This window comes from Tiliqua scincoides, chromosome 5, assembly GCF_035046505.1.
Source record: "Tiliqua scincoides isolate rTilSci1 chromosome 5, rTilSci1.hap2, whole genome shotgun sequence".
NCBI classification, from domain to species: domain Eukaryota; kingdom Metazoa; phylum Chordata; class Lepidosauria; order Squamata; family Scincidae; genus Tiliqua; species Tiliqua scincoides.
The window spans coordinates 90,032,807-90,058,245 of record NC_089825.1 but is presented as its reverse complement, the minus strand read 5'-3'; the positions used below and the strand labels follow the sequence as shown (position 1 = coordinate 90,058,245).

Below are 25,439 nucleotides of genomic sequence, written 5' to 3'. Positions count from 1 at the left end.
TGCACACTGTCAGGAAGGTGGAAGGATAGATATTCGCTAGCACAAACTATTCCTGCCATCTACTGGCCACTGGAGTGTGTTATTCAAAAGTGTGAAGGAAATTCTCAGTGCAAATCTTTCTTCCAGGAATGTACAGCAAGTCCTCACTTGATTGTCACTTGGAGACTTCAACTTTAAGCGAAATGACTTACAAGGAAACAAATGTGCATGTTTCTAACCACTAATTCAGTGGTTCTCAAACTTTTTTAAACAACACTATCAGGACCCACCTAAGTTTACCAGACTTTAAAAAGGAGACCTAGGAAGAAATATTTTATTAATGTATTAATTTATAATAATAACCAGGAAAAAAGACCCTCAAACATTCATCTCCCTATATTTACACGTGCTTGCAAACTGCTGGAGCTGAGCTCTTTGCAGGGTAATTAGCAGCCATAGTATCCGATTTTTGAATAGCTTGAGGCAATTAGTTATCTGATCTTTTCATCACCATTTGGTGACCCACCAAAAATCAGGTTGTGACTCACCAGACTCACAGTTTGGGAAATACTAAGCTAATTGATATTACATTATGTTCCTGGGCATGGGAAGAGTGGCAATGGGGCAGGTGGAATGGGGGCAGAGAAGGGGCAACACAGGGCCAGGGGAGGGAGGCAACAGCCAGAAAGGTCTCCAGAGTCCAGGTCGACCTTCTCAGTAGACCTGGCCTCCCAGTTGGCCCAGCCCCCATCTTTCACTCTCCACAAGGCCACCTGAGATCCCAGGAAATTTATGGGCCCTTCCCTTGGTTCTTAGGCCCCCTTTTTGACCCCGAGCTTGGGTACCATTTACCCAGCCCTGCCAAGAGTCAGCCCTGATCCCCTTCTCATGGGCCCTGCTCCCCTCCACTGATGCCCCCTCCCCTCATTCTCTGGACTGGAAAAGACGACATAGAAGACAAAGTGTGGAGGAGAGAGGAGTGGTAGGGCAGAGTATCAAAGACATAGCAAAACCCTAGCATTCCTAGGAAGCAGGAAAGCATTTTCAGTGGCTGAAACAGACACACAAACCGGATGGGTATGAACAAGGACAGAAATGCCATGAACCACTGTAGAAGTGAGCCCCTGTTAATGCCTAGAAGGGACCGCTGTATCTTCTGTGAAGATGAGCACCCACATTTTATGTAAGCCTACATTGGTTTAGATATCACAGTTCATAGAAATTATGATCCAGTGGAGAAGGAAGGTGGCTCAAAAGAGAATTTGTCCCCCCCATAAAATTCTTCTCAGAGGCCCTGCACCCAGGGGTTTGGTGTGCCTACACCCAGCCTGAGACCCCGAACAGGGTCCTATCCACAATGATCACTAACTGAGGGCCTCCTCCCCGTTATGACATCTTGTTAAAGGCTATTCACTGCCTGCTGCCTTCATTGGCTCTTAAATAGCTGTGTCCTCCACTGATTTAAAAGCCAAGAGGGTGATGCTTCTTTGGGTTAAAAGTGCACTAAAAAAACTGGATTATCTGATGGTCCCAGCTCTCCAAAACAGTAGCGGCAGTGTGTGAAATGGCAGACTAGGCACTGCATGGTGCTTTAGTGCGCATGTGCATATACAGAGATATGCATGCCCAAGAGGAAGTGAAGAGGAGATGTGAATGATTTAGCCCACCTCTCTCCTCTACACGTCTTCCTTTGCTCTGTTCTCCCTCTTCCTTTTCCAATCCAGGAAGCAGGAGCTGGAGAAGGAAGATGAGCAGTGGATGCGAGAGGCCAGATGGAACTGGGTACCCCTTACCAATATGCTACCTGAGACAATTGCCTCAGTTGGCTTCATGGATGGGCTGGCTCTGCCTCTCTGCTGGTAGGCAGGTAGAATCACATATGGATAGATGGGCAGGAGGTCTGGTCTAGAGGGTAGAGCCTCTGTTTGCCTGAAGATAACAGCTGAAGGTCGCCAGTTCGAGGCCACCGGCACCGTGAACGGCGAGACCTTGAAGCAGCTGACAAGCCGAGCCGAGTTTTTCCATCTGCTCTTTGGCCGCCCATCAAGCGAGATATGAATGATTGTCAGCTTGCATGGGAGGCCAGAATGTGATACCAGATCATAAAAGGATCCATCTGAAATGTTGTAGTTCTTGAAAGACAGAACCTTTGTCAATTGTAAAAATCCCTATAGGGATTTAGTATAGCCTGCCTGTGTAAACCGCCTTGAAATAAAGTCTGAGGAGAAATCTGAAGACCATGAAAGGCGGTATATAAATACCTGTATTATTATTATTATTATTATTATTATTATTATTATTATTATTATTATTATTATTATTATTATTATTATTATTATATCTTTGGCCCCAAACTGTGAAGGGCCTTCTCCTTGAATTACACCCAAAAAGAAACAGGGAGCCAATGAACTTCAAATACTAGCAACTCACACTTTAAGAAGGCACCTCCCCAAACGTTTTTTTTTAAACTTCATTAGTGAATAATATAATACAACAGAGAAATCTTAACACCGTATGTTATTTGTATAATATAACAAAAAAGGGAGAATGAAAAAAGATGAAGAAAGTAAAGGGAAAAATCAGTAAATATAGCTATAGAAAATGTGAATATCCTTAAAAAAACAAGGATCAGTATCCAACATCTATAGATAAATATTTTTTTAAAGGCTTCTAAATTTCCAAAAATGTATCCATATGAAATTGTCTTCTGTGGGCAACTTATTCAACTGTAGAAAGAGTGAAGAGTTCTTCTTGAAAAATGGTGGGCGGTCACTTATCCTCAAATGCTAAAAGGAGGGGCCAAAATAGTACTAGCACTTTTTCAGGGAAAGGAACTCGAAAATGGGGGCTCTCCCTACTAAACAGGGACAGCCTGGCCGGAGCATTTGTTTTTCATCAAAGATCTGCACATCAAAATAAAAACAAGCATACTTGAAAGCCAAACAAGGGTCATTCCTCCAAATGTTGATCCCAGCACCTTGTCTGTGAGCCTCATTGTGGATGACAGTGAAATGTGGAATTCTGAATTGTAAAGCAAACTTTTTGTAAAGATATATTTCGAAAAAAGTTCGGTGATGGAGCAATGCCTTTTCGGATCCCTGTCCAGAATCTACTCATTCCATCTTAGTTCACTGCTCCGCAGGGAAATGAACTGGAAATAATAAGTGAGCCAGCTTGCTTTCGATCTGAATTATGGAGACAGCAGAAACGGCCAAATGCATGTGTTCAGAGATCAGCGGTCTGACTTTGTCTGTGACTGACTCCATGCTCAAATGCCTCTCACTGAAGTAAATGAGTTTTAATGGGTGATACTATCTCCCATAAGGTGTCAGTCGTCAAGGACCAGCAGATGGTGCTGTTTCACCAAGCAAGAGATCATAGATTAGAATCACAGCATCATCAAGTTTTAGAGTTGGAAGGGACCTTGGAGGTCAGCTACCCCAAACTTCTGTGCAAAGCAGGCAACTACAGATACAGTGGGAAAGAAACAACTTTTGGTCCCCTTACTAAAATCAATGTCCAGAGTTGTTTACTAGTGCTGACGGAAAGTTGGAAGTGACAGAGTGTACCTGACCCAGAAGGTATACTGCACAGAAGCCATTGAAAGAGACAGAGAGAAAAAGGTAAAGATGGCAGATAAGAATGTAAGGAGAGCTTTGTGATGGATGAGACCAAGTGCCTACGCAACCCAGCATCCTGCTTCTGACAGTGGTCATCCTGATTCTTCCAGGAAGTCCCCAAGCAGGGTTTAAAGGCAAGAGCCCTTTCTCATGGTTGGTTCCCACAGTGCTTGGTGCTTAGAGATTGAGTGCCTCTGGAGCTGGAGTTTCCAGTTATCTATCGTGGCTAATAGCTTCTGAGAGATCTATAAGCAATAGGGCTCAATGAGAAATCTGTCCTCAAGCTTCACTTCTTCAGTGATGCCTGTTCTGAACTAACCAGGGATGTGCCAATCCACTGTGGTGAGTTCTGAGTTCCCACCGCCTTTGACTCAACTCATGCACGAGTCTTAATTGGGCGGTGTTTGTAACTTGGTCAGAGCCTTTTTGGGACTCTGACTCGAGACAGAGTCTTTTTGATAAACAAGTCAGGCATGGCTCAACAGAAAAAAACAGAACTGCTGGTGATCTCTCTCTCTCTCTCTCTCTCTCTCTCTCTCTCTCTCTCTCTCTCTCTCTCTCTCTCTCTCTCTGTTGGCGTTCTCATTTAACAATCCCCCGATGTCCCCAAAACAAAAGCGCAGCTGTTCTTCAAGTGAGTGAGCAGTACAGAAAGCCCAATTGGTTCCTTATGAACCTGAGTTTCTGAGTCTCGAATTGTCCTGGAGAAAAACTCCCATATCATTTCCAGTTTCAAAACACGTGTAACTCAAGTCCACATCAGTCCAGGAAAACACGTTTGGTGACTCGATTAGGAGTCCTATGAGTTGAGTCGCCCATCCCTGGAACTGACCACTCCAAGCTGAGCCTTGTTGCCTCCACTTTACTTCTTTTGCTACAAAAGCACTTGTGTGGAATAGAAAAAGTAAGATAAGGCATTTGGAAGCATGAGAGATTATAACCTGTGTGTTTATAACCCTAATAATTTATAACCCTAATAATCAGAGCCCAGTGGAAAGTTGCTCAAGAAGGGAGACGAGGCCTGACTGTGGCTGAGGTTTTAACAGTGGGTGATGCTAAAGTAGTGGGTCATAGAGATGTTTAAATGGGCCAAGAGATGAAATGACAGCAAGAAGGAGCACCAAAATCCAGGCACAAGTACCTCATCTTAGCTTTCAGAATCTGAACAGCGTTGTAGTGCTACAGGTGACCACTAGGAGGCACTATTGCACTGTGCATCCCTGACTTGACTTTTATATACATATACACCTCTCATGTACCGGGCAGGTTTTGTAGAAAATTCTCTTTCTGCATAGACATGTTTTTGAAGAGGAATGCCGGCATGATGGCAATAATTATATTGATGGTACTCAGGGTTTATTTTGTCTTTTAGGCAGGCATGGATTGGTAGTTTTGGTGGCAATTATTTTCCTCGGGGAGAGAAAAAAAAAGTTGTTCATTTCTTTGGGTGGTTATTTGGGTGGAAGGAGGAACCATGGAACCAGAAGTAGTAGTGCACAGCGTGGAAGCCTGTTGCACTGGAAAGGCAGGTAGTGTTGCCTTTGCCACATCAGAAAGGCTGGTGAATTGGCCTTCTGTGTTCATGGAGAGAACGTGTCAGTAAAGGCATGAAATTATTCACTGAAGAATATTTTCAATTATTGTACAGCAGTTTCCCTTTCCATTTAATATTCAGTGACACATCTGGCTTCTAGGAAAACAAAGAAAACTAATGGTAGGGCAATTATGTAATTCATATTAACAAGATCTTATACACACACACACACACACACACACACACACACACACACAGTATATTTAAGGCATCTGTGCCATAGGATGCATTCATGATCACTGTTTTATAGCCTGGAAAACCACAATGTGAATTTTCCTAGGATAGGTGACATTGTAAGAATGAAAGGTTTCAACAGAGTCGTTCATTTGTGTCATTTGTGGAAGCCCAGGTTGGTCTGTCAGTCATGTCTTCCGGCAAGGCAACTTAGAGTTTTCAAACATTTATATGTACTTTGCTTTTATGGGGTTTTTCTGAGTGTGCAGGTACATCTAGGTGCTCAGTCTATTTCTGTAGGTGAGAAACTGAACTTTGCTGCTGAAATGTGACTATCATCACTGACCATCTTTTAGCCAAAGCCGAAACATACCCCATCCAAACACAGATCCCCCTCCCAGCCATGTTTATATGGTACAAAAGAGAGAAGAGGCAAAAAGTTATGTTGTTATATGTGGTGCTACTATGTGGGCTTTCATGCCAACATAACATTTGGAGCAGAGGAGATTGGTTGGTGGAAGGATTCCATAACTACACGCATGTGGAAAGAACACATCAGCATTTGTATCACTTTTCCAGGGTTAAATCCGGGGTCCTGTTCACAGCTGTAGAAATGTTTCATGGATAACTAGTTCTGGCATAATGATTCCATGTGTACATGCGTTCGAGAACCACTTCAAAGTGATCTCAGGAGCATCAAAAGCCATGGTGTTCAGGGGCAGAATGTACAGGAAAGGGGGATAAAAAAAATAGAAATAGACTAGTGGTGAAGTTTTCTCTTCGAGCTAGTGAAGAAAATATTCTAAGTCAAAAACCTATGCACTATTATGTTTGCCAGTAAGCTCTAATAATTTTCCTCTTGCTTCTGTTGGTTGAGAATGATCTCAGTAAGAGATTTATTTAATTTTTATTCCATTCATCCTCCAAGAAACTCAGTGCAACGGGCAAGGTACTCTCCCATTTTATCCTCATGGCAACCCTGTGAGATAGGTTACACTGAGAGACAGTGACTGGCCCTCATTCATCAAACTCCAATGTTAGTCTAACACTAAACCAATGGTGGTCCTCCAGTGCGTAGTGCTAAAATATATTGGATTAGGGCATAAACTGGCCTGGATTTTACACTTCCTGATTTGTAACCTTCTCGAATCCCGCATGGTTTCGAGTTGGTGTGAGAAATGTACTCTGCACATGCTTCATGTCATGCCGGTTTAATTACACCATCACATGCTACAAAGCTTGACTCAGTCTGGTTATACAGAATATGTTCTGGGACTAAGCCCTGACTGAAATTAAAGCCAAAAAGGACAAAAGAAAAATGACTCAGATTCAGAATGGATGGTGGAATAGTATTAAGGGCAGGGTTTCGAACAGATAGTGTTTGGGAAATGGCAAGGTCCTGGCAGCACAGCTGGTAGGCCCAAGTTGAATGCCCCTAACTGTGCCAGAGTGCTGTCGGAACACAGTTGACATCAGTGGTTCACAGCAGCCATGCTCTCTTATACGGTCCCCTCCCCAAGCACACAAACAATGCACCCACACTCTCCCAATTTATTTTGACTGGAAATGTGGGAAGAATCCATAAAAAAAGATTGGTGCTTTCCCATCTTAGGAAATCCCAAAGCAGGAAGTTGGTTGCATACATCGCTCAGTGGCAAACGGCCTATTTTGTGTGATGTAGAAGGTCCCCTGTTGCATCCTGGACACCTCCAGTCCAAAGGACTAATGGAGCAGGTGATGAGGTGGACCTCTGTATGGGATCTGGAATGCGTTGCTAGGCGGCCCAGTGGTCTGACTCCATGTCAGGAGCTTCCTACATAGCACATGTGAAAATGGTGCGAGTTGAAGTCCTGAACAGGTGTCAACTTAAAAGACTGGGACGCTGGGTCAAGATGATCTACGGAATGAACTGCATCACCTTCTCCAAGCGTAGATACCTCCATTGAGGGGAAGAGAAAGAGGAACCTTCCAAAGTACGAGAAAAGTGTTGGAATGGATTTGGTGGGGAAATCTCTAAGAACTTCTCATTGGAACGTGCTTCAAAACATTTGTCTTCATTTGATTTTTCTTTTGGCATTATGCTGCCTAGTTGCTCCTGCTAGATTTGGGTTTATTTTTTGAAACACCAAGTTCAGAATTTCTGGGCAAGTTGTATTTATTTGTGTCATCAAGACCTACTGCTTAGAAATGCTTAATGTCTCTCATCTCTCAATACAAATATACGCTACAGAACCAACCTACCCCATAAACACACAGACCTACACACATATCTTGGCCATATATTCAGAGATGAATTCTTTGTACTCACTCATATTTAAATGCATGTATACCCGCAAATACATCTGTACCCTAAAGTTAACTACTTACACAATAGCTCTCCCTACATCACACAATCGCACATCTGCAGTGGTTCCCAAATTCCTGCACAGAACACAAACTATACTAGTGTTCTGCAACCAGTGGTATGGGTACCACAAATGGTACTTGAGGTTGTGTCTGGTGGTATTTGTGGGACCCCTGAACCCCTACCACCCGGCAGTGAAACCAGGAACATGACACAACAAAGCGGTAGGAGTCTCCAAGGCATGCTTTTCCTTGCTCAAAAATGCCCTCCCGTCCACCCTGAGCCTCTTACTAGTGTTTGTCGTGTCACATCTGGCTTCTCAACCCAGAAGTAATTGGCACTGATGTCATTGCTAGTTACTTCTGGTGGTACTTTGAATAGGTGGACTATGTGAAGTGGTACAGCAGAGGTCAAATATTTAGAAACACTCAACTATAACTATCTATGTGGCTGGTTGGCTGGCTAACTATCTAGCTATCTAATCTCTGTAGGTAGGTAGATACTTACACACACAATCCACCCTTCCCCAAACCCCAAGCCCACCTGCAAACCTCGTCACATCTGAAGAGTGAGTCAGCACAAAACAAAGCTGTGCTGATTTCAGTATGTGTACATAAAAGTGTATCGTGGTTCAGGGAAGCTTAGAAATGCACAGCCAGGTATCAGTGTGCTTGGGGAGCTGAGAAATGAACCACACACAGAGGATGCCACAAGTTTTTGCATTAATGCATATCTCTTCCAAGGGTATCGGTGTTTTAGAGCATCTACCAAACCATTTACTTCTTGACAATGACAAATACACAAGTCAGTCCACCCCCCTGAGTGCTCATAAGTACAGACAGGTCACCACCAGCCTAAACGAATCAAGCTTTTGAAAGCGATAATGATATTTATTTAAAACGGAGGGGGCAGGGCATCTATTATCTTCGTTGCAACTGTTTATATTTTCCACTGGAGAGCGTTTGACAACTGACACAGCACTGCAGCAGCCCTGTAAGACAGATTACTAAAATTGCTGTAAGTCTGGGTTTGAATCCCTGCTCATAGTGGAAATGGAAAAGGTGCAAAAGAGAGCGACTAAGATGATTACGGGGCTGGGGCACCTTCCTTATGAGGAAAGGCTACGGCGTTTGGGCCTCTTCAGCCTAGAAAAGAGATGCTTGAGGGGGGACATGATTGAGACATACAAAATTATGCAGGGGATGGACAGAGTGCATAGGGAGATGCTCTTTACACTCTCACATAATACCAGAACCAGGGGACATCCACTAAAATTGAGTGTTGGGCGGGTTAGGACAGACAAAAGAAAATATTTCTTTACTCAGCGCGTGGTCGGTCTGTGGAACTCCTTGCCACAGGATGTGGTGCTGGCGTCTAGCCTAGACGCCTTTAAAAGGGGATTGGACGAGTTTCTGGAGGAAAAATCCATTATGGGGTACAAGCCATGATGTGTATGCGCAACCTCCTGATTTTAGGAATGGGTTAAGTCAGAATGCCAGATGTAGGGGAGGGCACCAGGATGAGGTCTCTTGTTATCTGGAGTGCTCCCTGGGGCATTTGGTGGGCCGCTGTGAGATACAGGAAGCTGGACTAGATGGGCCTATGGCCTGATCCAGTGGGGCTGTTCTTATGTTCTTATGTTCTCTGCCACAGTTTCATTCAGTTCTCTGAATATTTTCAGAATATTCGAATTGCAATTTTTTTTACCAAACTCTGAATTTGTAGGATATTCCACAACTGATCTATTCAGAAACACACACACTTGCGTACACAATTATTTTTGTTTGAGTACTCACACACGCCTCAAAACCATATTGCTCGGATGTAGCCCAGTACAAGCCATGTTGAAACATTAATATGCTGTCTTGTGTTATACTGTTATGGTGCAGTAGACAGAGACCTGGAGCTGGCTTCAAATCCTACTTCAGTCAGGCACCCCCTGGTGGCATCGTCTCTTGGCCTCAATTTTATTGTCTGTAAAATGGGAAGAAAGATGGTTGTACTTCAAAAAATGGTTTTGGGGAAAACACAACAGGGCAGATCAAGCTAAAAGTTAGTTATGAGGAAGTCCCGATGAACAAGTTTGCAATACCTAGTATGAACCTCTTTGCTTTTCATGGGAGTTAGTCTTGACTAACTTTAACTGGATTGTGGGGCCAGTCAAGATTTAGAAAGCTCTTTGTGAGTTGACAAGTGCTATCAAGATCATCAAAGAGTCCTGGAGGCTAAAAAAAAGGGAGGGGGGAAGGTGGCAACATTCAATTAAAAGCAACAAACTGGCACCACCACCACCATCACCAAAGATGATCGTTCTTAAGTGCCTTTAAAAAAGAACAATGCATTATGCAAGACAAAGAGTCATCATATGCATAATTTCATAAGTACTTTTTTTTCAAAGAGAACAACGTGCCACACAATTGAACACACTGAATTGAAACATGTGTGGGTTTGAAAATCCTCCCCCACTGTCCTCCCAGCAAGAGAACAAATGGCCTGCTGGATAGACAAGCCACTACACACAACACCCTAGCAGCTCAGACTCCAAAATGCACTTTAATGCAGGTGAAGGGAGCCTGTCACTTCATCTATGTGCCACATTCAGATTTCTCTCTCTCTCTCCCCCTTCCCAGTATCTGCACACTCCCCTACAATCTAGTCACACCCCCCCCCCAAAAAAAAACTCAGGGGACTAGAGATCTAGGGTCACCCTACTTCTAACACCAACCTCTGCTCCAGGGTATTTGTGTGTGTGTAGAGCAGCATTTATTTTCTCATCTACTCTGTGTGTGTGTGTTTTAAGTAGAGAGACATAGAGAGAAAGAGAAGGGGGGGGAGACTGTTTTGCCTGCAAGGCAATATTTCTGGAGCCAATCGGAATGTAGCATACACCCTTCCCTGCTCCCTAATTAAAGGGTTTAAGCAAGCTGGCTGGGTTGGATTTCTTGCACATTTTCCCTGGAGGAGGACTGGAACAGCAACAGCAGCTATTACTGGAGCAATGACTGAATAAGCCTACTCAAGAGGTGGAGGAGGAGAGTGTTTGCCCAAACTTAGAAGCCACCTTTCACACTTTGTTTGGTTTCATTGGCCAACTGGTGGACCATCCATTGGTGGGACCTTCTCATCATGAGTGGATCCTTCGATAAGAAGATCACGAGCATCTTGACTGATATCTCCAGCTCCCTCAGTTGCCATGCGGCTACTAAGGACTCCCCCACACTCCCCGAATCATCCATCACGGATCTGGGTTACTACAGCACCCCGCACAACCAGAACGAATATTATTCCAGCCAAGCTTATACTCAGCCTATGAATCATTATGCGTACCATCCCCAGTTTAATCTCAATGGAATTGGAGGGGCTGGCACATACTCCCCGAAATCCGATTATCCCTACAGCACTTCATACAGGCAATATGGATCTTTCCGGGACCAGCAGTTGCCCAGCCAAGAAGCAGGTAAGAACAGTTTTGCACTCAGCCAGTGAAAATCTGACTCTGTGAATCTGCAGATGTGTGATATTATTGGGGGATGAATGGAAGGGGGTCTTTCTCTGGGGCCTGAAAATTCTTGGAGCATCAAGTCTGTTTTACACTCTTGTTGAAGATAATTTTAAAGGTGAGCAGGAGCAGATATGCTTCGGTTTTGACTTGCCAAAAAGTACTGTTGAACTTAACAAAGTTGGGCAATCTCCTATTTGTGTCGATGTGGTAGATAAACACAGTTTCTGGAGGATCCAGGAGCCCTTGGATGGGGACATATTTCATGCCCCTCAATCCACCATTTTCTGTACCTTGAGAATATACTATTGGTAGATGTTTGAGCAACTTGTGAGCAGATCACTTGTCCCATCTATAAACCTATCCTTCAGTATCAGCGAGCTCAAGTTGGAATTCCATGTCTGTGATAGCAAAAAAAGTCCACAACCTTGCAAATGGAAAAAGGAGAGAGAACCTAAATACAACAAAGAGGGCTACCCCTTCCACCCTCATTCCCCTGCCGTTTACCAAATTCAAGCACTTGCCATCAAAGATATCAGGAATTGGCTGAATAATTTATTCTGATATGGAAATCAACACCCCTGATGGTTATACAACTTTTTAGTTGTTGGTTTAAGAGAGGATTCACCGATGAACCTGTTGGTGATGATGGACTTCCTTCGCTTGTGCGGAGTTGTCCTTTTTCTCCTTGATCCATTTTGCAATTGGTAGGGAAAGGCTAAAAAGTTCCCATGTGTGCAGGTGATCTATGTGCCAGTTTATTAAATATTATGAAATGGTGCATAAGCATGAGGCACGTACAAGCAGTGTCCTCATGTACTACCATGCGGCTGCCTAGAATATCTTCATTTGTTTTGAGGATTGGATTATTGCTTGGGTAAAACATCTACGTCTTTTTTTTTTTAAGACAAAAGGAGCACATGTTTTCCTCCCTTCCCCTTAAAAAAAAAATTCCAGTTTTTCTTCTGTCTTAGCAACACATCTAAATATTTCTTTACTGCCTGTAGTTATTTCTCTCCCTCTCACACCAACAGCCAAAGGGATTTTGCTTTTTTTTTCTCTCTCTCTCACTAAAACTTGAGACACTCACAGTCTTTAAGAGACAGCAATCAATTTGATTTTGTAGCTTAAAAAAATAAGAAAAGGAGCAGCTTTCAAACGAGAAGACTGAAAGGCAAAAAAGACCGTTGATTGAAAAGGTGATGGGTTTCTTTATTAAAGTGAAAGTGAGGAGCGTAAAGGCAGTGTGAAAAGGCTTCATTGATCGCAGGAGCCCTTGCTTCCGAGAAGCGAGGTTTAAGACCAAGGTGTAAAGGTGAGAAAAGTTGGTATCTGCAAACAAAGCCAAGAGTGTCAATTTTATAAGTTAAGACGGCCAGAGATGCTGGCTGGACGTTTGAGGCCTAGAATTCACGCCCTCGCTCCCCACAAATATTTTAGGAAGGGAACATGAGGGTTGTGTGGTTCCGACTGTCCCCACGTAACCGGACAATGCTTCCTGCCAAGAATAAAAAATACATCAGGGCTCGAGTGAGCCAGGGAAACGAAGGCAGTTTTAAAAAGGCCAGCTAAGTAAAAATGGAAGACAGAGGTGTCAGATTTGGGAGCCAGGAGGTTGGAGATTGAGCATAGCCAGCTAGGCCAAACCCAGTGATAGACCCCAGAGGTTGAACTGGGATTTGGGAATGTTAAAAATATCAAGTTTAAAAAAAAAAACAAAAAACAGAGAAAACCAAATGGCCAGGGAGAATCTGAGTACAGAAAGTAGTTGGAGGCGAAAACAGAAATAGCTGGAGAACGGAGCCAAGCAAAGTTAGCACCAAATATATATATATATATAAAGCAAGAAAGAGAAATGTAAAGTAATAAGGTTGATTCTTCAAAGCTAAGTATTTTCTGAAACTGTTTTAATGGGATTCCTTCTCCCAGTCCTTCTTTGAGTAGAATGCTATGGACATCCTGAACCTTAAAGGTCTTCTCTTTCCAAATTTTTGAGCCACACAGAAATTGATTCTGTCTCATGCCAAGGAAACAGTCGTTAGACTGATTGTCTTCCAAGGTGCAAACATCACAGATATGAATTGATACACCACCTCTATCTCTCTCTCTCTCTCTCTCTCTCTCTCTCTCTCTCTCTCTCTCTCCATGAAATACTCCAGATAACTGCCCTCCCCCAAAGATTCCAGAGTTTCCCACTAGATCCAATGTTAAAGGATGACTATTATGGGGGGGGGCTTAGCCTTGGTAATCAAGAACAGGGGGCTATTTGATAAAGGTACATATTGTGTGCTACAGCAGCTAGCGCACTGTTCATGTGCATATAAATGTGAAGAAAAAGTAGTAGATCACAGAGTATTGATCAGTGGCTCTTTGAGGTCATGGATCGGTTGGTGCATCGGCCTGTTCCATGCTGCCAAGAGCTAGTGGGGCACCTTTGTGCTTCCTTGGGTTGCAGTCCCTGAATATTTAGGGAGCTGCCTTAAAGCTCCCAAAATGTCATAGAACAAAAAGGGATCACAGCTTTTTTTTCACAGCCGTTAATTGTATCTATTTTAGAATTATGGAAAGCCACTAGCCTCAAAATACTGATATTTCTGTCAGTCCGGTCCGATATAGGAAGCGTCTCCATTGATCGCTTTCTGCACTAGATGTTCAGGAACTCTCATCGCCAACAAACACGGACTGAGAATTTGGGTGCTGCTGCTGAAATATAGTTTTGCCTTCCAAACAATGCAGAAGTACTGAAGCAGAGTTATTTTGGTTCTGTTGTGGAGCAAACCATTTACTGTGATTTCAGACTCTGACACTGTTGTTTTTTCTGGTTTGTTTCCCCCCTTCCCCACCTCTCCAGTTTCAGTGAAGGAAGAACCGGAGCCAGAAGTGCGGATGGTAAATGGGAAACCCAAAAAAATCCGAAAGCCGCGCACGATTTACTCCAGTTACCAGCTGGCTGCCCTGCAAAGGAGATTCCAGAAGGCGCAGTACCTGGCATTGCCAGAGAGGGCAGAGTTGGCTGCACAGCTTGGACTGACCCAGACTCAGGTAGAACTTCAGAAGCAATAAAAAAAAACAGGCCATTCTGGTTAGCTTTTTGCCGCTGTTTAGGGAAGCGTGAGTGTGAGAGCAACCATGTGCGTGAAACTCCAGCAAAACCCTGATAGCCCTAGATTGGGGTGTGGGGAACCCACCAGGGCTTTTGAAACTAGCCAGGGGTCAAACCAGGTCGGATAAATAGCTTTAGATCTCGAGAAAAGCTGTTCTCTTGGATTTAATGCTGACCTTTTGGCTTCAGACCAAATCAAGTAATATGACAGTGTTGTCCTTGAACCTGAGATCACAGCAGATCAATATGTGAACATTCAGGCTCTCCCCATTCATACTTTTCTACACCTCTTCTTACTCCTCTTATTCCTAAACCCTGTGTGAAGCTGTGTCTGATCTCCCTCCTTGGCCTCCATACATCATCAATCCCCTGCCTATCCAGGAATCTGTGCTTGCATCCCAGGTGCGAGAATTTTTTCCCTACCAAACCAGTCTCTCTCTCTCTCTCTCTCTCTCTCTCTCTCTCTCTCTCTCTTTCTGGGTCCCTACATGGACTGTCAACATTCCAGGTAGTCCTTTTCAGCCTCCGCAGTTGGAATGTCACTGTGCATTCCATGACATCACTGTTCCAAATTACCCTGGAATTACATATATATGGCCACAAGCCCAGCAATGACTTGGGGGGAGGGGGGGGAGGGATCCCAGACACATGACAGTTGCTTTTTTGTGTCACCCAGAAAAGATTCACAGTGATGACTTCAGAACAGACAGCAGTGTGTTTTTCCTGCAGCGACAGATCAGTGAAATTGGGAGCATGCTTTGTAACTGATTGATAGAGCAATAGAAAAACAACAGGCAGCAGAAAAGTGGTCAGCGATCTGGAATGGAGCACAGATACAGAGAGCCAAAGCTTTTTTCCCTGTCCCCTTGATTCACTTGCTGTCACCAGCCTACTCATCTCTGGCTGGGGCTCAAAGATCCTGAGACTGGTATGCTGACTACCCTGAGAGGAGGAGGAGGAGAATGGCAACAGGAAGCTCGTGGGTGGGGCAATGCAGCTTATGTGTTTTGGCAGCTTCCCTTTTTTTTTTTTCTTTTCCTTTTGAAGCCAACTGGGAGGAGGATGTGGGCTAGGGTGGAAGGAAAAACACCCCCAGTTTCCAAAAGAGCACAGGCAAGTAGTGGACCAGTGGATGACTGCAGGCCAATGGGATGACCACGGCCTGCCCCGTTGTCCAAAAGGACCCGCATTCCAAAGGAGCTATTTTTATTTACCTTGCTAGCGCAGTGGTTTATTGAGACACAAAATCCTTCATTGGTTTTCTGTGTATGCTCACACACAACAGTGTGAGGTGGCTCTTTTTTAATTCCCATTTCGCAGAGAAGAGGGCTAGTTCTGCTGTTTGGAGAGGCACCCACCCAATGCCATCCAAAGCAAGGCTGAACTGAGAATCCCAGGCCAGCAATCTGAGTAGCTGATCACAAGAACCCTTGCTTAGATCTTACTCGAGGCACCTCCTCCCTAGGCAACAAAGACAATAATGGAGAACTTAATTATACTCCTGTATCCACTTTGTTTATATTTCTTTCTTTTACTGCTTAGACTAAGGGCCCAATCCTATCCAACATTCCAGCACCCGTGCGGCTGCAGTGCAGCCCTGAGATAAGGGAACAAGCATTCCCTTACACTGAGGAGGCCTCTGCGTCTGCCTCCCCACCACAGGATACAGTGCATGTCCTGGCACTGGAAAATTGGATAGGATTGGGCCCTAAGGCTGCAATCCTTTGCATGGTTACCTGGGAGTAAGCTCCTATGCACAGGAGATCAGTTACCCAGATGCAACCCTGTACACACTAACCTGAGTGTAAGTCCCATTGAAGTCAGTTGGGCATACTTAAATGCACAAGGAAGAGACTGTAAATATTTCTACTGTTCTTGGATTCTTGTAAAGATACAATACTGAGGTTGGATGCGGGTAGAATGTCATTGTAGCATCCCTTTCCTTGGGTGAAGGCAGTTTGCAGCATTTTCTTTAAAAAGGACCATGTACTTAAACGACTTAAAAATATAAAACTGAATCAGATTAAAGCCCAGAATTTATAGTATTAAAACCCCAGCTAACAACCCATCTACTGAGGGCCAAACAAGTTATAATAAAAGAGAATTTAATGAATTGGCTAACAGTAGCCATCAGAGTTGAGTCTGTGGCAAAGGAAAAGCAGGTTTATCCCTTTCCTGAACTTTTTCCTGGTTAAATTATCTTGCAAACACACATGCCCAGAAAAGCTGCTATTTTCCCAGCAAGCAAAAAACTACTGTATAACTTTGTATTTTTGCCTTGTGTGGCAAATAGCAGCTGGTTGGGGTGGGGTGGGGATATAAATTGGGGGAAATCAAGGAAAAAGTTCATCATTCTTGTAGCAATAAGATCCTGAATCCGACTCCCTTTGGCTGCTATAGACACTTTTTTAAAAATGCAGATAATCCCATTTGCAGATCACATCCTGTTTGGCCCTAAAGGACAGCTCTAGTTTCCTGGGACTCCTAGAAAATTCTTGAGGTCAGGCTTTATTTAGCCAGGTTCGTAGTTAAAGGAACCCTCTTCCCCTTCCTCTGTACATGGGCAGCTTGACACATGGGGAGAGAGAGCAGTCTCAATTTACTTTAAAGGTTGCAAAAGGGAATGGGCTGGGTGACTGCTAAGATATGAAAGTCAGCCAACGTATAGCTCTGATGTCCTTCTTGAAGTCATCTGTGGAGCTGTGTAGTAAGCAGGCTTGATCAGTGGTGCAGTGTGCAGAATTGGCAGCCTCCTACAGAAATAGCTTGAGGTTCCTTGAGACATGGAGAACCTGTTTAGACCAGAGGCAGTGCAGGACGAATAATGAACAAAGCAAGACTCAGCTGGTGCTTAACAAGTTTGGGGAGAGATGAAATTTGGGTTTGACCAATGCCAAAATGTTTAATCTCACAGTTTCATTTACTGTTGGATTTCCCGTGATAAAACTCAACAGATGAGGCTTGATTTGATTGGTCCTCCCAGTACCTGTTATTTTTCCAGGACTCAGCTCTAGAACCTTTAAAAGGAAGCCTTTGAGCATATGCAGAATGCTTCCAACCACAACTACCTTTCCACAGACTGTTTTCACATATCTGAAGTTAGGAGGCAGGCTTTTTATGCCACATAATCATTTTCAAACCCGGGCACTTCTTCTTCTTTTAATTAACTATTGCCTACAGATCAGCAACCAGCACAGCAAGATTGGATTCCATTAGGATTCCATTAGTGTCCAATCTGAGACTGGATTCCATAGTGTCAACCAACCCCCAACAATGCAAGGTTGTCTAAAGTTGAACGGAATTCACCGAATGTCTCTCAATTCCAAGTACATTTTCTTGGGAGTAAGGCTGCAATCCTACCCACACCTTCCCGGGAGTAAGCCATATTGACTATAATGGAACTTACTTTTGAGTAGACATGCATAGGATTGGGCTCTAAGTCTTGCTGATTATTCCAAGGGAACTTAATTTCTAGTAAACATTTAGAACACATCATTTCATTTGAGATGGTGGACTTGGTTCTTTTGCATTACAGTGTACTGTAGTATCAACCGCAAACTCACATAACTGTCACAGAAGTCTCTCAAAAGGTGATCTTACTCAGTCCTGCAATGGGGCAGGGTTGGCAAGCCCCCGCACTTAAAAAAATAAAAATAACAAAATAAGACTTCTGTCCAGTCCACTTCCATGGAAGATTCAAAAACCATTTGACCCAATTAATACTCCTCCTGTAATTTGGGAAGGCAGAGGCTTGAGGCCATAAGAGCAGTCAGGCAACTTCCACTGTTTACTCCAAATGTAGGCTGTGAAGCGAGGCCACAGTATCTAGGTGGAGAAAAGAGGGAGACAAAAGGCTGACCTCTGTCTATCCAGTGCAACATAGAGATGAGTTAGAGACAGCTTCTTTTGCTTTGCCAATTGGGGTTGAATCCTGGAATATCTTTTCCAACAGCAAGGTTTTCCTGCAAGGCTTACTTGTAAGAATCAAGAACCAGACAATTCTGGGCATGTGCAGAGTTTCTTTCCTTTCACCACTTGAATAACCACTCATACAAACACCTGAGATTGGAAGAAAGGTGTACCAGGTAGACTGGACTTGCAGTATTTTTTTTTAAACTAATAGTAATGACAATCAATCACAAAAATTACACTAAAAATAAAGAAATCAGTCACAGGCACTAGATAAGAAGCATTGACCATTTTGCAAGGAGGAAGGATTTCAGTCTTCAACATTCAGGGGCAAACCTTCTGACCATTCCCACTCTCTGGTGAACCACAATATGCGTGGACTCTTTGGATGTTGTTTTATTTTTTTGCCATCGTGCATCAGTCCCAGGAATGTATTCACACATGTGGGAATCACAGCTCACCACATCCTGGCACAACCTGCTTTTCAAAGGCTTTCCAGGGCGGTGTGAATGCCCAAAGTCTGGTCATCTGCAAAAAGTTAGATTTCAGCAATGGTTACCAATCAAATGGCTACATGCCATGCCCCCAATATGCCCAGGTCCTTCCAATATGGTGGCACCAGCCATTTGGAAGGCTATTATATGCCTTTAGGTGCTTTGTTTTAACATTGCTCCTTGAGAAGCCCTGTGATAGTGGCTAACATTTGGACCCTGATCCCAGAGTCCAAATTTTTTGGTTGTTGCCAATTGATTATGTTTGGATTCTTTATTATGATGTTATTATTTGTCATTTTTTGGTCTGGTTTCCATCAGAGAAAGGCAGCACGCATTTTAAGAAAAAACATAATGAATAAATGCCAGTTGTTGGGAAACCATGGCACAAGCGGGCTCTTTACCTTCATCTTCTGTTTATCTTTCCAGAGGCACATAGTTGTCCACTTTGAGAAACAAGATGCTGGACTAGATGGGCTTTTGCTCCATCAGGGCTTGTCTTATGTTCTTATAACACGTTACGACAAGCCTCCCATGTTAAAATGCTTGGCAAATGTCAAGACTCAAAATTTGGCCATATAAAACAATTTATGTAAAAACCTCTTTCTCAGTTAGGATGCAGGTGCAGATATTGTCCCTCCGCTATTGTCCCTTATTGTTCCCTCCCGTTATTGTCCTCTAATAACCACTTGTTTTGAGAGAAACAAATTTGAGTTGTGAATTATGCTGAAATGAAGTTGCTCATATATTTAAAACTTAGTGTTTGTTTTTTTTAAATTTAAGCTTGGTGAGATTAAAATTGGGATGCTTTTCATCAAAATGCAAAGGCAATCATGTAAAGTCTTCGTGTGCTGATCCAATAGAATATGGTTGGCAACCTTCAGTCTCAAAAGACTATGGTATAAGCCTACAGCACCCAGTATTCCCAGGCGGTCTCCCATCCAAGTACTAACCAGGCCTGACCCTGCTTAGCTTCTGAGATCAGACGAGATCAGGCATGTGCAGGATAACAGTTGCTGACACCAATAGAATATACTGCTTAAAAAAAATGAACAGCATCTGTAACTGGAAATGCCTGTGTGGTGTGTTTTAAAAAAAACACAAAAAACCAAAGAACAAAAACTCTGAATTGGGAGAATATCAATTTGGCATTTCTCCACCTCTACTCCAGTTGCAGAATTTGCTTGAGACTTTGCTTCCCTGCCTGTCTGAGATTCAGATGTCAGGTCTGCTGGTTTGTCTCCTTGTACACAGGATTTTTTCTTAAACAGGTCAGCAGCAGAGTGTTCAATCGGCTAAGAATGCAAAGCTGGCCAAACGCACTGAGGTCAACAGCCAAGCTATTCTTTTGTGTTTGTTTTGTACAAGACTGCCAGTCTTAATTGCCTTGATCTAAATAAGGCGGCAGGCTGGCGTGCTCCCAGGTTCTTGCTGGCCAAGCGCGTTGCAGTGGTCAACTCCTGGCCGTGGTCACCTGAGATTGCTAAAAATTGCAGCCAGTAAAATGTCCCCGGGATGATTGAGCTGGATGGGTTTTTCTCATGCTGACGCTGCCAGCCCTAGATGGTCAGGAAGGAATGTTTCTTAGAGTCAGCCTGGCTAGTGACTCCAGGGTATTTTTGCCCTTCCTGTAGAATGTAGTGCTTGGCTTGCTTGCCTGAGTCATCAGGACTTTTTTCCTACACAGGATGGGTTTTGCTCATGCTGACAGTGATGGGCCACGTGATCATCAAGGCAGGAATGTCCCCTCAGGTCAGACTGGCTAGTGACTGTGGCGGGGGGGGGGGGAATTCTGCAGTCTCTAGTGTAGTGCTTGGCTCGCTTGCCAGAGTCATCTCAGACCTTTTTTTCCCCATCCAAGTACTTTTCTGTGTGTTCTTGCTCTTTCCCTAAGCTTATAATCCTATCCACACTTTCCTGGGAGTAAGCCCCATTGACTGTAATGGAACTTACCTCTGACACACATAGGATTGGGCTCTAGACTCACTCGTTGCCTGGGTTGTGTAGGCTGACTTGGGGGTGAACAAAGATAGGCTATTAGATGCTTATGCTCCTCTATAACAGGTCCCTTATGTCTCTATAAGTCTTAAATATTCCACCTCATTAGACAGCCCAATAGAAACAAAATGAAACATTTTTAGCCCAACAAATTCTATGGTTAAAAGTCCCCCACCCACCCCACATGTCTTGTTTTTCTCTAGCTGCCCTATGGCTTTAGGGACTGGGAGTTTCTGGGTTGGTGATTTACAAGACTGGGTGGTGTTTGTAAATAGGAAGGTGTGAGGTGTCCAACCTGATGTCTACACATACACAGAAACAAGGTGGTAGATTTCTGAGGTGATAGCATGGAATGCACCTCACTTCAGATTGTAGGTAGTGGGGAATGTACCATTCTGGAATATTCCCTACTCCCCAAAAAGAAAACAGCCACATCAGAGATAAAGGTTCAGCATAGTCCTTTCCTTGCTGTTCTCATTTTCTGCTCGGAGACATTTCTACATATAGAGGAATATTCAAAAGCAAATCAAAACAGTATCTCAGCTCTAGTCTGAATTGGTACATAGTTCCATGCTACCACTTCAGTACTCTTTCCAAAGTATTTCAGCCCAACATGTGCGAGTCGATCTGGCCTCTTTTCAAGGTCATTGGAGGAAGTTTTTTGGAGCTGGGTTGCTCTGAAATAAAGAATGTTTTCTTAAATGTAACCACCGTACACCATAGCAGCCACATCTGTTCGTAACATACTCTGTTCTGCGGGACCTCTTCAAAAGAATTAAAAAAAAATAAATCTAAAATTGCTTTTTCTTTGGACATGAGGGGGAGCTGTTTCTTTAGCCTTCAGGGATTTCAGAAATACATCTCTTTGAATCTGAACACCCAGCCTATCAGTTTGCCCTGATTATTATTATTTTTTTATATACGAGTACTTCCCATTTACCATCCCCTTTCCATCTTTCCACAAAAAAATTAAAAATATCCATTTCAATCCCCAAAGACAGAATAAATGCTCCACAGCTAGGTGTCCTAGCGCTGCTCTCAGTGGTTCATTTCAGTAACGCTTGCCAAAAGAACTTCATCATGTATCCTGCCCTGTGGCCTTTAGCCAAACTGAAACAAACAGGCCCTTCCAAAAGGTGCGCACTCATTAATTAGTGCTGGGGTTGTAATGCTTACATATACATGTGTATGTGTGCGTGTGTGTCTGTATCTCAGTACACATCTATATAAATTAATACTAATTCTTTCTGAGGAACGCGCTAATGTGAGTGCTCTCTCTTAGAAGTTCAACGAACTTTGGCTGACTTCAGATGCTCTCTTTGGTCCTCTGTGACTTCACAATCCATGATTTCAATGCGTAATGAATTCATAAGGAACAAAAACTTAACAGACAATGTAGTCGACTGGAAAATGACACGGTTTGGAATAGCCGGTGGCTCGTTTCACACAAGTCACCCACGAGGGAAGAGATCCCCCCCCCCACACTCCAAAATGTGGTTCCTTCAAAAATTAAACATGCAAGGTTCCTTCTAGACTTCCTTATTCGGCCTTCCTTGTTTTGAGTACAAAGTCTTGTGCACTCTCTCTCTGTCTCCATGTCTCTCTCCCTAGTCTTTGTTCCTTTGTTCTTACTTCTCCACCCACCACCCACTTTCTTTCAGTCCTTCTGTGCTGTTTCTCTAAAGTGGGGTGTAGTCATAGAACTGCAAGTGCAATCAGAGATGTGTCAAGCCATTCAGCCAGGCCAGGCATCTGGCCCAAGCCTAAGTTTCATCACCATAGTTGCAGCTCTGGCAGCCATAGAGAATCTCATAAAAAGGTCTGAACAAACTTGTCACCAAAATCTCCTGAAATGATGACCCATCTTTGGACCACAAAACAGCATTTCTAGAGGTGGTCCTCTTGAAAATTAAAGCATGTGGCCATATGTTCAGTGTGGGCTCTGGGGTATTTATTTATCCAATTACTGTTCTTTCATTTTCCATTCCACCTTTTCCATTCCACAAGCAAACAGAGGCAGCTACAATTCCCTTCTCAATCCTTTGATGCAGGTGAGGTTGAGAGATAGTGACCAACCCACAAGGCTTCTGGCAATTTGAACATGGGCCTTCCCAGTTCTTGTCTAACGCGTTCCACTATACCACACTGAAAGTGAGAATTGCTGTTTTTGTGGGTGTTTGAGCACCATCCTAACCACATGTGCCAGTGGAGCATGTGCTGCATCATGCAGTTGGGGGTGGGCAGTCATGGAGGCCTTCTCAAGGTAAGGCAGTGTTTGTTCCCTTACCTTGGAATTGCATTGCCCTTATACCAGTGCCGGAAAGTTGGTTAGGATTGCGGCCTTTGGGGAATAGTATTAGAAGCAAAACAGTGGCCCTTTTCTCCTGCAAATGCCCGTGCCTTTAAGAGCTGCATGATAGGAATATATGAAACTGATCTAACACTCCCCTTCCCTTTACACCCATGCTGAAGATGAAAGGGATCTGATCTACCAGTGCAATAGAATGAGAGGAATTCTAAGGTGCTTGAGTGAACTGCACCATCTCGTAGGAGGGAGAACCAGTTTGGAACGGTGTGTCATGGAAAGACATTGCACACTAGAGAGACGTGTTGTATGCCAGCACATATCCTGTTGGGCTAGTCGTCTATTTGCAAGGAATTTTTTTGGGGTTTTTTTAAACATAGAAGAGCATTACAAAATGTGGTTACTGCCTGCAGTATGAAGTGGTACAGCCAATTCTCTCACCTCAGAACTCTGCAGCCCAGATGTGACTGAGAGAGGCCTTCATGTGCCAATGGGGCAGGTGTACATAATGTGCTTGAAAACACCTGCTCCACTTGAACTGTGTGCTGATAAAAAAAAAATCATGACCAGAGGAGAGCTGTTCTGTCCACCACTCCCCAGAGGACACCCTGGAAAGAGGTTTTTTTAATAGTTGATTTCTTTTTATTTTCTTTTTTTTATTATTATTTTATTTTATAGTTGATTTCTTTTTAAAAGAGAGGTTATGCTCTCTGATCTGGAAATTTATCTCTACTCTGTACTCCCCCCCCCCCATATAAGTGAAAGCTCACTGAGGTGATTCGACGCAAAGGGAAAGGCACTCTACACATGCTCCAAAAAAAACAGATATTCTTTCTTCACATATTCTGGCCTGCAACTAGGCACTGGCAATAGATCCTGAGCTTGAAGCCGGGGGAGTTCTGGCTCAGATGAAACCGTGGTTCAATTATCATTGTGTGTCAGTTCTAGAAATATTTGAAGTGCTGGTCCCATGGGGTTTCATTTAGTGTTGTGGATTTGTAAAGCGTGATCGCTCTGGGGTTCTCGGGAGCTGTTTCTAGTTGCTTTTCATGGCAGTACTTCTAAAAGTGTGTGCAGTCCTAAGTTCCCATCGGGACTAAGGCTGCAGTCCTATGCCCACTTTCCTGGGAGTAAACTCCATTGAGCACACTCATGGAATTAACTTATAAGCAGACATGCATAGGCTTGTGCTGTAACCCACATTTGCCACTAAGGATACACAGTGGGGCTACCCAGTGCCCCTTTCTTCTGACAGCAATCTCTCATGCCACTCAAAAAGCAAAATCCCCCAAATTCAAGAGAGCTTCAGCAGTGGCGTCTCCAGTGCAACACAAACTCAGCTGCCATTGGGAAAAGAAAGACCAAAACAGATAGATAGATAGATAGATAGATAGATAGATAGATAGATAGATAGATAGATAGATAGATAGATAGATAGATAGATAGATAGATAGATAGATAGATAGATATTGGTTACTAAAAGTAAAAATAAAAACATTCATAGGATTGTGACCCTAATATTTCAGATATTCCATGACACAGCTTTTTAAATCTTTTAAATCATGGTTCCTCTTCTTTGGGACTCCAAGAAGCTGAATGAGTTGTCGGTCATTTCAGTGCCTGCCATAGCCTTTAGAATATCCTTGCCACAGAGGATACACAATCCTCCTCAATACCATGGAACCGCATGTTCAGTTTCTCTCTCTCTTGCAGGTGAAAATCTGGTTCCAGAACCGAAGGTCCAAGTTCAAGAAGTTGTACAAGAACGGAGAGGTGCCCTTGGAACATAGCCCCAACAACAGTGACTCCATGGCTTGCAATTCTCCACCCTCTCCCACCCTTTGGGACAGTAACACCCACAACAACCCGACCAACAGGAACCAGCTCCCCCAGCCACTCTCCTATAACTCCCCACCAAGCTACCTGGAGGACCATAATTCTTGGTACCACCATCAGAACCTGAGCGGGCCTCACATACAACAACAAGGACCTCCGCCCACTTCTGGCTCGATGCATCACCCGTCTCCGGGGCCTCCTCCCAATCCCGGAGCGGTATATTAACCTCCTTTGCCTCCTTGATGAAACCAGTGGAGCAGGAAAAAAGGAATGAGGGAGAGAGAGGGAGACAGAGAGGGAGAAACAGACAGACAGCAACAAGTCCAAACTCTTTGATGTGCTTCATAGGACATGTACATTCCATCCCATCTCAGGAACAACTGAACTGCAGCAGAGTTAAGACATTTTGGGAGACCGCATTAAAAATAGGAGAAAGGGAGTGTGGGGGAGGGGGAAAAGAGTTTATGGTCCTTGTTGTTTGTCAGCCAAATTGGTTTCACCCAGACTCTGTTACCAACCTTGACTTCCTGTGTGGTTTATCTGTGGGCGGTTTCTTCCCCATCACCAGCATCAGCTTTGTGTAGAAG

General features: G+C 43.7%; 1 protein-coding gene and 1 pseudogene across 1 annotated transcript; one reads left to right on the top strand and one right to left on the bottom strand.

Annotated features, from left to right (window-relative positions):
* Positions 1-10,837: 10,837 nt before the first annotated feature.
* Positions 10,838-25,077, top strand: DLX3 (distal-less homeobox 3). The gene is made up of 3 exons (XM_066630957.1): positions 10,838-11,168; positions 14,062-14,252; positions 24,730-25,077. Exons 1-3 carry the CDS (start codon positions 10,838-10,840, stop codon positions 25,075-25,077), a joined length of 870 nt encoding a protein of 289 aa, XP_066487054.1.
* On the bottom strand, positions 19,618-19,734 carry LOC136654793 (5S ribosomal RNA; annotated as a pseudogene).
* Positions 25,078-25,439: the final 362 nt, after the last annotated feature.